Below are 13,559 nucleotides of genomic sequence, written 5' to 3' on the forward strand. Positions count from 1 at the left end.
TTTATATAAAATTAAGTAGAAATAGAAGTAATTATATTTAAATAGATATCTATTAACGATATAACTATAAATAAACTTATTAAAGCTCTTATTAATAATAAATTCGCTATATTTATATATTAAATTAAATTTAAAAAGAGCGAATAAAAGAAATAGTCTAAATTCGAATTATATGAAAGTGTTGAAACTAATAGTATTTCTAGTTACTATTTAAATTATATAAAAGTATTAGAATCAGCTAATAGGAGGCTAGTATTTCTATATATTACTAAGTTCTAAATAGATATTATAATTACGTCTTATGGTGGTAAATAGCCTTAGTGTGACTTCACACCATAGATAGATAATTAGCTCCATCCTTACTATATACTTCTTTATAGAACATGACAATGAACAACTATGCTTCATGATATGAGACCATTGAGTGCATACCATTTTCAATAATTTCAATGTAGCTGCGATAGCTGAGGTGAATAGTTATAGGTGGAATGGCTGAAGTGTGTATCCAAATGGTAGTGGCATGGTCGCATGGCCGTACGGCTGCAAATGGCTGGAATGGCTCCAATGGCTGGAATGGCTCCAATGGCTGGCATGGCTCCAATCGGTGAATAGCTGCAGATATCTATGTGACTGCAATAGCCTCAAATAGCTGGTATGCTGGACAATTCCATATGGCTGGAAATGGCTGAGTAGCCTCATGGCCGCATGGCTGCAATAGGGCTGAAATAGGGCTGAAATATCCATGTGACTGCAGTGGCCTCAAATAGCTGGAATGGCTGAAATAGCCGAAATATCCTTTCGCAATGACTGATAAAAGAACAATGATATGGCTCTGAAAGAGAACAATTCGAATGAAGAGCCCACTACTGGTGCAGTGGCCATACAAATAGTACTCGCCATGTCCACCTGTCTCCGTACTATCGCATATCGCATATCGCATGCATATCGCATAATGATGGAACGGCTGATCAAACAGCCACTACCGCTATGGCCTCATAATGGACCCACTAACCCACAGTCCCACTGTTGCGAGTAGGCTTAGGAGAGGCTTATGTACGACTCCTGCTATCACATGGAGCCGATGTGGAAGCTAGGAACGATCGACAACAGAGCATTCTGGACCTGACTGTTGACGCATTGGACAGCAGTGTTGACGCTCTAGTCGAATACGGCGTCAATTTAGAAGCTAGAGACGCAAATGGTCAAACTGCGTTTTTGAAAGTCGTCGGAAAAAGACGTGACACTCGAGCTGGAGTGGAGATGCTCATTGGACTTGGGGTTGACGTCCACGCAAAAGACAATAGGGAACAAACTGTTCTCCATCTTTATCTTCGCCCGCATGGATATTATCGTCGCTCGCATAAATATTATCGTGGCTCGAGTGATGGAACACTACGGCGTTTGCTAGAGCTTGGAGTGGATGTAAACGCTAGAGATCAGAGTGGAAAAACAGCCTTGGTGCTTGCTGTGGAAAACACCGATAACCCACAATTCAAGTTGCTGCTTGAGTTCGGGGCCGTCTTCGGAGCAGAGAGGAAACCATCATCAACTAAGGCTGCCGCTCATAGGAACATAGAGTTGGTGAATTCACTGCTTCGCATGGGGCAAGATCCAAACCTGTTGAAAAAAGCGAACCGAGTGCCATATTTTTAGCCGTGAAAAATCAAAGCAAGGAAGTCGTAATGAGGCTGCTCGAGGCAGGAGCTGAACCCAAATTTGATGGGAAAAAGTTTTGTGCCTCCGTTAGGCCGAGCTGTCAGGGCTAGAGACAAGGAGGTTGGAGAAACTCTGATCCAGGCGGGAGCAGCCATCCAATTGTCGGATCCTCTCCTATTCAGTCCAGTATACATTGCAATCACGTCGAATGACGTCCACATGCTCGAGTTTCTTAGCCGACGAGGAGCAGATGTATCCACCTTTCAACCCGAGGATTGGGGGACCTGGGGGCGGACCAGGTACATATGTGCGAGTTCCTGTCCGAGCTCAGTGTCCCTTTCAAGCTATACAACAATGTAGATTTTGATTGATCTATAATTAAGATGTTTTATGAAAACGAACGGGGCTCATTTGTGACGTTAGCTACTCCTCGATAGATTTGGATCCTAGCTGCTCCTCTTTCTCCTTTAGCACCGGCGCAGTATATACTCAAGCTAAACTCTGTCATGATAGTCAATCATTATTTGCGTGCAGGTTACCAAACGCACATATAAACATGATTCAAGGGCCAGCACTTGACTTTCCGAATTCGACTGCACAGCGAGCATGTAACGCGCAAGGTCTGAGAAGAAGATGCAAGCTTCTAAGCCTTACATGGTTGTCCTACGCGGAAGATTGGGCGCTGGAGTATGCTGCATGCATGCCCCGTGCTTCGCCCACTGTTGGCCCCCCTCAGCCCTGGGGGGAGATGTTCGTCCTAGCGATCGGGGGGGGGGAGGATCTGTCTTTGGTTGTACCTGTTTGATCTCACTGCATTTCTGTGTCCGCAAACGCAGTCTGATCATGACAGGTACATCGACGCATTCGGTCACAGAGGAAGTTTAAACCAATATGTCTCGGTCTTTGGACATAAATGCTCGCCGCGGTGCCGTTTGACGGCGTCCGCAATGTCGGAAATTTGGATCGTGGCCAATCAACTTCAACCATTTGTCCTTCGTGGTTTCGGTAGACTAGACGGATCTTTCAATGCCATCATGTCATCCTTTCTCGGCTTGAAGACAAGAATGAGAGCGCTAGTCGTGAGTTCTAATCAGATCCGCAATAAGATATGTAGATCGAGAATGAGAATATTGAAGCAGAAGAGTGTCGAGCGTGAGTGACAGAGGGAGAACGTCTGCCCCATACTTGAGTACTTGCCCCTTAGAGAAGAAATCCTGGTTTTTGCTCGGCTTCGACAGGGTCAGAAGAGTCTTTAGAGTCTTGAAGTTCTCGGAACAGCGAGATGGGTCGCAGTTTGAACTTTGGCATGGGAAAAACAAGCACGCTGCATTGTCGACCTTGTCAGGTAGAGTACAATTGGTGTGAATGGGTTGAATGGAACTACAAGATGTGGATGGCTATGCTTTCTACCGCGCATTTCACTGGAAACGGAGTCGTCGAATTCTTTGTGGTACAAGTGGCTAACGCTCATGTCTCCAAGTCTATGAGATTGTGTGCGGGACTTCAACGGCTCCGATGCCTTAGGATAACCGCTTTTCCAGCGGAAACAGAGTTTTGGAGGAATTTAGGAGCGAATGAACTTGGTCGGGCATGTGTCTTATACAAAACTTGGGGGGGCAGACGAATTCGGGCTAGAATCTATTGGAAAGGAGATCTTGGTAAACATGGTGTCTTCCGTCAACGACCTTGGTCCCAAGTCCCACCGCGCAAAGTCAGACAACTCCCACTTCTGAGAACCGAATGTCTGGCTCTGGGTCTCAGTACACAGGCCACGCCCCCGGGACGGGTTCGTCTTCCACAACGCGCGCGCAGTATTCACCCAGAGGTGGATAGCGGTCTGCTTCCGGAACGCCTTGGACCTCTTGGATGTGACGCAGCAATTCTTCAAGAGCAGAGATGGTTTCCAGCTCAAATTCCAGCTCATCTTCGTAGTATTCCATCAACCGAACATTAAGGCCCTTGCTTTGGCAGTATGCCTCCCAGTTGGGTCCATTTTTCATCCGTAAAAGGTCGAAAGCCGTATTTCCATCTTTATCTTGTGCTTCTAAGTCTAGCTTCGTGATATCTGCATGGCGCATTACCTCGCAGAGCCGATGAAAGTTGCGCCTATCATCGGATGTATGGGTGACGGCAAGATGTAAAATCGTGCTACCTGTGACGGTCTTCACATCAAGGCGTGCGCCAGCGCGTGCGAGAATATCAAAGGTCTCAGGGAACGCAGCACAAGCAGCATACATTATTGCAGTATTGCCTCTCTTGTCAGCAATCTCAATGTCAGCGCCGAATTTGATCAACTGTCTCAGACGGGGTGCTGCGTCGCTAAGCAGATAGTCGCAAGTCAAGCGCATTAGTATAGTCACACCCTGGACACCATCAAATTCCGCACGGTGATCGAGGTCAATGCCGTGTCTAACGAGCAGCTCGTCCACCGCCAAAGTGTCACTTCTCCAACCGGAATAAGGCCATGGCAGCCAGCCAGTATCGCCAGAGGGACTGAGGGTTGCACCTGAATCGAGAAGCAATTCTACAATTGCGTAATCTGAGTATCCCTCTACAGCGGCCCAAATAGGCGGGTCACCAGTATTCGGATCGGCTCCCCGCTCTAGTAGTCTTCTAACATAGTCGAGTTTTCGATGGTTTACTGCATACCATAATGCACTCCGACCATGTCTGTCCAACTCGTTAATAGCAGCTGAGCGTCGCAGCTCAGCATTCAAGGAAAGGTTGCTCAGTCCACACACGATCTGATGCAACATAGTAAACTTTTGGCTCTCCACGTTGCATTCCCATTCCACCGCAGGCAGAATTTCAGTCAGCAACCTGTACGGCCCATCACCATAATTCCGCGTCGGATAACGGGCGACAAGAACGAAGAGTCGCCATACAAGGCTCTCGGCCTCGGCCGTAACAGACCATGGATCGTGGCAGAAGTCGCTGTAATTTGAAATACAGAACATTGTCTCAGCATCAAACTGAAGCGCGGCCCACTGAAAGATTTAAATCAGAAAATATCTCCTAAAACTGAATTCTCTATGGCTATTCTTACAGTAAGAAGATTATTCCCGTATTGGTCAACATCATATGATGTACAGTCTCCATTTGTAAGAGCAAGCTTCAATGATTCGAAGTCAAGGTTTACTACGGCCTCAAAGGCTGCGTTGCTATCGCTTACTACTCGGGGGACTCTAAGTAGAAGCTCCGGACCGCAAGGTGGAGATGATGTAAGCCATACGAAAATCATACGAGATGCCAACCATTGCGGTAACAAATATTGGACTGATATGCGTGGCGCAGTAAGAGCTCCGCATGACTCGGTGTCGCACTGAATTCCGAGTATGAAAGAACCAGCTGTCTGGATATAGCCACGGCCAAAGATCTTCGAGAGAGTCCCGGAGGCGCCGAATCGTCTGGAAACATGGCACTTGCAGGCGCAACCTATGGCACAGATGCTGACTCTCTGGACTTTTCTGACACGAAGAATTCTTTGAGGATGGAGCTTGGACACAGTCTGGTCCGCTTGAAGCGTTTCGGTCTCGGTAGCTTTCGCTACGGTATCGTTTGCTTGAGGGTCTGATTCGAGAGTAAGCTGTCGGACCGTACCCAGCGAGCCAGCCAAAGCCGATTGAGTAGAAGGCGATTCTTCCAAAAGCTGTACCAGGTGGGCAAGAGCAGGTAGTATAGGGAGTATCTGATTGCTGAGTTGTCGATGCTCGGAGAGCGTTTGATTTGTGACCCGGGATACCTGATCCAGGGTTATACTTTCGAGGGAACTTAGCGATTTATGACATTTCCTCACGAAGGTGCAGAAAAATGGTGACCGAACATACCTGGTGTTGACGCCGACAAGTGCTACTAGGTTAGCTGTGACATCACGCAGTTGTCCCCGCAGTCGCTCCACATCCTTTGAGCTGCGTGTCCACTGCCAGCGGTCGACTTTATTACTAGTTCCCGCCTCTGTCAATTTATATTCAATCAACGACTCAAAGTCGACTAGGATTCTGCGGGCCATCTCGAGCAGCCTTCCCAGCTCAACCCCAGGATTCTCATGAGCTCTCTGGACAGCTTGCAAAACAAGCTCAAGTTGAGATATCTCGGCGAGTAGGTCGTCCAGTTCCCGTGGCGCGTCTTGTAATGCTTTGAGGCGGCGGATTCCTTTGATGACCTTTGCAGTAGCGCCAACCACGGCAATAACACTCGCGCCCACCGAGAGAGGCTCCATTGAGGACGCGGCAAAGATCTCGCTGCCTGAAATCACAAGGCTAGGACCCTAAAATATAATTCTTTGCGCCGCTAGAAGATACGGGCTTTGGTCTTGTTTCTTCTGATTGTCACCACAGATATTCAGTATCGGGATCAGATACTGCAAGAAGTGAAACGGATATTCATCATGGTCAAGAGAGAAAGAAGAAAGCAAGAAAGAGGTGCGAAGGGAAGGCAGACATTAAAATCCCCCGCACTTCGCCCAGCTCAGCCTCGCGCTAATGTATGCACGATGATGAGTGTGTCCAGAGGTCAATACATTCGGTGTGGGCTGTGTCCCAAGTTCTCTCTCGCCAACGTTGCCAATCGGGCACGAATTACTGCGGATACGATGCCTTCTCTAATTACCGCATTTCCGGAGAGTTCTTACGCAGCCGTTTGTGCTACTAGGTGTTTCGTAGCACTCAGATACGCACGTAGCTAGACTGACTGTCTTAGCTTCGATCTCTGCCTTTTCTGCTTGAGCGGCGGAAACATACAATACATACATCATTTCGGATATTCTTGGAAGCAGAAAATGGAGGCACCGGGAGGTATTGGAACCTTACCGCCAGGAGGAAACTATGGCCTAAGATGTCTCTGGGAGAGCGCTTTCCTTTTACATTTTCTGTCGTTACCTACACGTCTGGAAAAGTATCGCCGGGATCCAATGATTGCGAAGGAACCAAGGTCCCCCAATGGGATAGCAGCGATCCTACATGCACGTTACCGTCAAAATCAGCCAATAGGGGCAAAGAGATGTCAACAACCTAAAATTAGCGCTTCGATTTCGATTGCCATTACTATTTCTACGATACCTTTTTCCTTCTCACCATTCTCATACGACGAGCATTATTCCAAACTTTGAGCCAGGATTTCAAATCATCATACAGAGAAATCATCAACTAAAGATCCCCTTAGGCAGACTAACACAGACTAAGAAGAAACCTACCTTTGTGTCACCTCCTCCAACCATGCCAACCACCCTCTTCACCCTCCCCCGCGAACTCCGGGACGAAGTTTACATCTATCTTGCCCATTCCCCCAGCTTCACCTTCCTACTCGCCTGCCGCCAACTCAACGAAGAGGGCACACCCCTCCTCTACAAACACGGCACCTACCGCCTCCGCGCCCTGACCCTCCGCAAAGAACACCTACCCGCGCCCCCCAAACCATCTCCGACCTCTCTGATCCAAAACCTCCACATCGCCATGCCGCCCATACATTTCGGGCACCACAAAAGCCCCAACTACGAAATCTCGCGCCGCACTGCGGAGTCGCTGAGCCAATTCGGTGGCACCGACATTCGGCGTCGGATCTGTCATTTCGATCTGCAGGGGTGGACTCTCTCCGCAGGGATGGCGAAAGTGTCGGGCGGTTTCCGCGGGTTCGACGTCGTGCGCGTGGAGGTACGGTTGAAGCCTTATAGTGATCACTATAACGGAGGGATCAGGCCGCACGATGAGGATCGCGCGGATGAGGAGAGGGTTGACTGTGTGCGATTGATCGAGGAGAGACTTGGGACGGCGCTTGGGGAAGCCAAGTGGGAGAAGAAAGACTCCGGGACCTGTTTTGAAGAGGTTCTGGTTGCGGAGTTCCGGCCTTGTGGATCAAGGCAATGAATGGGTCTAGGGACGTCGAGAGGGGGAGTGGAGTTGCTGTCGTTTACTATGGTGAAGTTAAAGGTGCAAAGTACTGCCAGGGCATATGACTTTCTAAGACCACGCATATTCATGACTACCGCGGGCGCCACAAGCGAGGAGAGTCTCTAAGATATTCCAAACTCCCATCGATCCCAACATGCTAAACCACAAAAGCCTGAACCCACATCCCTCATTCACATCTCATTGCCCTCATCATTTCCGCCGTTCCTACCTACTCTCTCCATCCTTTCTCTCCTGGCGCTCTCTCTCCAGATCCTCTCTCTCCTTTGCCTTTCCCAGTTCCTCCCGTTGCTCATCCCGCAAATTCACCATCTTCCCATCCCTCACCACCAATTCACCCAGTCCGCCAGGGTCAGCCATGATGTGCCCAGTTTCGCGCTGATAGACACTATTATACACACCACCGCTGGCCCACAACGTACCAGTCCCGGCGGCATAATCAGGCTTACTGGGCAGTCCGACCGCTTGAATATCCGACTTCGGGTCTCCGACCTGGTGTCCTGCCGCAGTATCCCTATCGCTATCTTCCGGAACCGAAATCTCAGACTGCAGCTCCTGAACCCCACCCCGTGCGCTTTCATCAGCTGGACGGCCCGGCATGCGTTTCAGGATCTGGAGTAGCTCGTCGGGTGTCTGGTTCGAAACCCAGAGGTTGAGGGTGGGCGGGGCTGGTGCTTCTCCGATGCGACGCAATTCCGCTTCGAAGTCGGCGCTCATGCGTGCTGAGAGCTGAAGGGCGGTGCCGTTGTGGTCGAGGATGCGGATGCTCATGGTGAGGGAAATTGGGGTTGGTGAGGGGGAGTTGGTTGTGAGGGATCAATTGCTCACAGGGAGTGGATGTATGGGTAGATATAGGATTGAAGGATAAAGGATTGAGGGAGCTGCACGGAAAGTACTGGAAAGCACTGGACATATCTCATGGGGTGGAGGGCAGTAAGTAGTAGGCCTGATTGTGTTTGTTCTTGTGGGAAACGCGGCGCTCTGCATACTTGATAGAAACTTGTGCTTTTTTTCTAATTCCACCCGATCCTTTAACTTGCGAACGACGACCGTGTTTTAAAAAAAGGGTATTTGTCCGGTTTGTGAACGTGTAAGTGCTAGACATATACCTCTTCCGATAGCATCCCATCATTTTCGTGAATGGCCATAGACTCTATATTCCCCTTTCCATACGCATTATAACAGATGTCCACGTAGGTCGGGTTGCAACTCGGACCGCGCTGAGTTACATAGTGTCTTCATCTTTACGTCGTTCTTCTGAAGAGAAAGCAACCCGACTATTGTCCTGACAGAGGCTTAGGTGTCTAGAAAGCGGTATCAGCGTGTTTGATGCTTTTGCCTTTGTCTGAAAAGCTATGTCAATAAAGAGCAAACGTACTCCTCCTCTTGCAGCGATCGAATTTTCTGCGCCAATATCGTCTGGGAAGGAAATCATGTCCACAGCTTTGTTGTATGAGATCTCTGTACGTGAATAAATGACATAATGTCTTCTTCCCAGACATCCTGTGACGCTGAAACTTCGAACAACCGACTGACAAGGCTCGGCGTTCTGACAAAACCATTGGTCGAGTAGATTCTGCCGCTGAATACTCAGCTTACTGCTGATTGACACACTTCCTTTTATGACCCAAATACAAAAACTCAGTTGTCATACATGAACCCAAGAAAAAAGGCTATCCTGACCGCGATACTGCGTCTGGGCATGCGACCGCGGTGAAATGGATTCCTTTGGATTTCCTCTCTTCGTTTCCAATCTATGACGTTGTTGTATAGTTCAAGACAGAACCACATGTAGGCAGTTACCAACAAAGCTGCGATTGCAATTACAAGAAAAGCCCAAACATTTTGACCACTCTGGCTCAGCTGTTGAAGATTCATTCCAAATATGGAAGTGGCAAGATTGATCGGGACGTAAACAAAAGCCAAGATCGTGGCTTAGACCTGTTAGCGGGTGTGATAAGATCACACTTATCGGGTTTCAACATACCTTGACTTTAATCTGATCAGCAAACCATCTTACAACTCGGTAGCTCAGACTTCTTACCTCGTTTCGCTTCGTCAATCTGCCGTCCTCAGAGCTGGATGGATTTCCTCGACTCTAAGATCGACAAGTTCCCAATGTGAAGTTGCATGTGATCTCGAGCTTCCGCTTCTTTAGGTGGAGCACCTTCCTGTAATTGATAGTTTCGTGCCACGATAGCAACGCTGTTACCGATTTTGACATACTCCGATCTATTAGGCCTCAAGGAGTCATTGTAACATGGGGTCCTGGCGTAGCTAGTTGCGCCCATCGAAAGCAGAGTCTCAAAGAAAGAACGATGTATCTGTAAGCTTAGGCCAGGGCGCGTCGATGATGCCAGGGTAAGGGCAACACCTCGAAGGGATCGACCACAATACGACTCTCGCCGGGACATTCTCAAGTCGCGACCGCAGATTTTGAAGTATCTGAGTGCACCATCTAGAACCACCGCCCAACCTCGTCTGCACTTCCACGTTGACCGACGTGTGCGCATCCTTCAGTATATTGAGTACGAAGATATTGCCAAAACTACCCTGGTCGCCACAATGAAGATTGTTTCTATACAGTTGATTCAGGCCTCCCAATAAGTCTTTGAAGCGCGGCTCTGTTTCGGGCGAAGCTTCCAAAAAGGACGTGTAAGACTGGTAGCCTGTCTCAGCCTGGACATCTTTCCAGCATTGGGGACGCTGGTCCTCATAGCTTCTAGTATGAGATGCAAGAGTAGATGGCTGCATCTAGTATACCTCAGAAAAAATCCTCAACAATAGTTTGTGGAGTTTGTAGAAGACGGCTCAGGATGACAGAAACGACTTGTTGATTGACGATGGCCTTGCTTCACGGTGAGATCCTGGTGGGGCGTCAGCCGCAAGATACCTAGTGCCGGAGCAGCTAGCTTCGATTGAGGAGCATCAAGTAGGAAGTTGCCATTCGTCAAGTCTGTTCCTTGCCATCTCAGGCAAGATGGGCCCACACATCGAATGATGGCGATACCATATCTTCAGGCATCAATGTTCTATTACCCTAAGTCTCCAAATCTCCTGTCACTATACTGCATATAAGCCTGCTATTCGCCCCTTTGAGCGCAGCATCCCCAACTGTCTCGTGCGCCATCTCAGGTCTCTCGCAAAACTATTCCCAGCAGTTCCTAGAAACTTGAGTGGAGCAAGTCCATACAGCCTAGCACATGCTCTGATTCCCAAGGACATTGTGAGGCGTGATCCCTTGAGCGTGAACAGACAAGGAACCGAAGAAGATTGAGCATCAAGAACTACGGAAAGATTCGACAAAGAAATCCGGTCGCGTAGAGCCAGGAGTTCGTTTTCGTATGTTCCCAAGGCACCAAACAACACGCAGACTTCCTCGCTCGAAAGCACAAAACAGTCTACCGTGCGGTGACACCATGCCATCGTTGACCTTTGTAACTGCCTGGGTAGCAGAAAATGCTAAAAAAACACAACGGGGAATTGCAATAAATAAGTTTTACCAAATCCAGCAACGAGGCCTGGCCAAGAAATGACGCAGTGAAAGAACACCCAGAAGAACACATCTGCCGAAAGCAAGAGTCTCGAACAACGACCTAAATCGCCGAAACCCCAATTCCAAGCGCACGAAACGCCGGCGCCCGCAAATAGCTAGCGCGAGTACCGTGATCTCAGTGTGACAAACGAGATGGACAGACCTTTGCCCAAAGAAGACCCCGGACGTACGAATCCGGGGTCAAAAGCCCGCGTACATGGTGGCCTCTGAGTATGCCACTTGGCCGAGTCATGGTATCAAGGTACACAGATGGCGCGATCTGGGCTCTGATTCCAGAGGTGTTTGAGGATCTTACTGTTGCTGTTTAGATGAGAGATGGTGGAGAGGACCGCAGTCCAGCAAGTGAAAAGGCGGGATAGTGGCTTACTCCCCATGCCGAGAACGAGCTGGATGAGAAGCACAATCAAGACTACCATTTTCAAGCGATAGTTCAGTGGTGGAAGAAAGCTAGAGCGGGGGCTCAGAGTTGTAGTCTGGAGAAGATATGACATTGATTGAGTGCCTGTCGAAAGTAACCACTGCTGATGAAGGTTCTCAAAGACTTGTCAACTTGTGATCTCCCTTTGTGTAAAGAAAGTGGAAATCTTGGGACCATCCAGCGTGTTTGAATCGTTCCCGCCATGGTTTTAATGCAATGTGAACACGTAGCACACGGACGCAGCACAGCGTTATAAGCACCACCTGGCGAACGGAGTGATCTCCCGCCTCTCACGTTCACTCGACACCTCCTCGAGCACCATCCCAAAATCATAACGTCTCCTCGTCCATTCGCAAAGAGACCCACCCCTCCTGCTTACGCGTAAGCTTCCGAGCCGGGTCATCCAAGAAGATCCGCCTCTTCGTCGTCATCTCGTTCCTTATGTCTCAGCTAAACACCAGCAATATCTTCAAAGGACACAATCTGCAGAGCCGCCGCGAACTCTCCGCCCTACTATATCCAACCATGACCCCCGCGCCAAACTCCACGCTGTCGTCACCGTATCCATCAGATCATTTCAACCGTATCGCTTTCCAGATCCGACTCCGTCCCACCAACCTCTTTACCAACGGCCCTCGATCGGCCCCCGCAACAAAACGAGATCTTACACATATACCAGATGCCGTGGAAAATATCCCGTACGTCCAACACATCCACCAGCGCGCCGCCCAGACTCCTAGTCCGCGGCAACTCTCTCGACAACTCCAAATACTCTTCCGCGGAGAAGCTCCAGAGAAAAACAACCGAGGCGATAAACATCTCCACGCAAGTCATAAACGCGGGCGTGCCGACCGCGAAGTCCAGAACCGACACATACTGCGTGCGCTTGAACCATTGGTACTGGGCGAAGAGCTGGAAGACGGGACCCTGGGTGAGAGTGACGCCGACGATGCCCTTGAAGGAGAAGAGTTTGTAAACGACCTTGTACTGTTTCAGCTCGGGGGCCATGCGGCGGGCGAACCAGACGATGCCGAGGACGCAGATGGAGGTGGCGATGGACTCGATGACGCTGAGGGCGGTGCCGGTGCTGGAGAGTTTGTATTTGACGGGACAGGTGACGCCGCTGAGGACCCAGACGAGAATGTTCAGGACGAGTTTGACGGGGAGGATTTGGAAGACCATGACCCAGATCATCTTTGCGCAGAGTTAGCGACGCGGTGGGAGAGGAAGCTCGTAGTAATTTAAGAAAAGCTTACTTTGAACCAGCGCAAGCTGCCTCTGTCGTGCTTGAGCTTGGGCTTGTTTTTGACGACGCCGAAGCGTTGGAGGTTCATGAAGAAGTGGTCCCGGTGGGATTCATGTGGGGCGACGTAGAGGACGAGGAGATAGAACATTGCGACGAGAGCGAAGCATTCGTAGAGCTCGGGGAAGGGTTCCAAGACCCATGAAGCGTCGTAGAACCAGAGCGCAAACAGACTGAATATGCCGGATATTGGAGGGAAGATGATTATTCGGACAAGCCTGTCGAAGATACACAATTAGACGGGATCGCTTGGAGGCTTCTGGAGGTATTTACTGTTTCTGCTCCCTTGGTTTGACCCAGTTGGATAGATGTACGCTCGCTAGTGAAACGGAGAATATGAGACACAGGGTCGTGGTTACAGCAGAGACGATGAGGAGAATCCCATGGTAGGTGTACCCGCTTGCATAGGGTTCAGTCTTATCTAGTCTCCCCATGAGTAATCACACATTTTCGATCTCATGCTGGAACATACTGAAAAAGGCCGATAGTGTACAAGTGTCTTCGGCTTGGTCCACTGTTGCCGTGACGTTTATTCCGGTGAAGTTTAACGACATTGTAAATGAATGATGTAGTAACACAAATGCGCTACAGAGATGCGACTCCAATATATTCTACTGCAACGCAAGCAGATTCGAATATGCTTGAGGTAGCAAGGGAGCAGAAGTTGAAAAGGTAGAAATTGGGAAAGGGAACTGGCGTGGGCATACCGTCTTAAGGATCCGG

General features: G+C 49.2%; 5 protein-coding genes across 5 annotated transcripts; 2 read left to right on the forward strand and 3 right to left on the reverse strand.

Annotated features, from left to right (window-relative positions):
* Window positions 1-555: 555 nt before the first annotated feature.
* Window positions 556-1,653, forward strand: HO133_002479 (uncharacterized protein; the record flags this gene model as incomplete). Its single annotated transcript, XM_037293405.1, has 2 exons — window positions 556-604; window positions 1,037-1,653. 2 exons carry the CDS (start codon window positions 556-558, stop codon window positions 1,651-1,653), a joined length of 666 nt encoding a protein of 221 aa, XP_037150234.1.
* A 1,760-nt stretch (window positions 1,654-3,413) lies between these two features.
* On the reverse strand, window positions 3,414-5,875 carry HO133_002480 (uncharacterized protein; the record flags this gene model as incomplete). Its single annotated transcript, XM_037293406.1, has 3 exons — window positions 3,414-4,643; window positions 5,111-5,426; window positions 5,484-5,875. The coding sequence occupies 3 exons, from the start codon at window positions 5,873-5,875 to the stop codon at window positions 3,414-3,416; spliced, it is 1,938 nt and encodes a 645-aa protein (XP_037150235.1).
* A 994-nt stretch (window positions 5,876-6,869) lies between these two features.
* On the forward strand, window positions 6,870-7,517 carry HO133_002481 (uncharacterized protein; the record flags this gene model as incomplete). Its single annotated transcript, XM_037293407.1, has 1 exon — window positions 6,870-7,517. One exon carries the CDS (start codon window positions 6,870-6,872, stop codon window positions 7,515-7,517), a length of 648 nt encoding a protein of 215 aa, XP_037150236.1.
* A 249-nt stretch (window positions 7,518-7,766) lies between these two features.
* Window positions 7,767-8,330, reverse strand: HO133_002482 (uncharacterized protein; the record flags this gene model as incomplete). The annotated part of the gene is made up of 1 exon (XM_037293408.1): window positions 7,767-8,330. One exon carries the CDS (start codon window positions 8,328-8,330, stop codon window positions 7,767-7,769), a length of 564 nt encoding a protein of 187 aa, XP_037150237.1.
* Window positions 8,331-12,100: 3,770 nt separating this feature from the next.
* Window positions 12,101-13,390, reverse strand: HO133_002483 (uncharacterized protein; the record flags this gene model as incomplete). Its single annotated transcript, XM_037293409.1, has 4 exons — window positions 12,101-12,727; window positions 12,790-13,054; window positions 13,110-13,257; window positions 13,309-13,390. The coding sequence occupies 4 exons, from the start codon at window positions 13,388-13,390 to the stop codon at window positions 12,101-12,103; spliced, it is 1,122 nt and encodes a 373-aa protein (XP_037150238.1).
* Window positions 13,391-13,559: the final 169 nt, after the last annotated feature.

Source organism: Letharia lupina (genome assembly GCF_014066315.1).
Source record: "Letharia lupina isolate WasteWater1 chromosome Unknown contig_15, whole genome shotgun sequence".
Classification (NCBI taxonomy): Eukaryota; Fungi; Ascomycota; class Lecanoromycetes; order Lecanorales; family Parmeliaceae; genus Letharia; species Letharia lupina.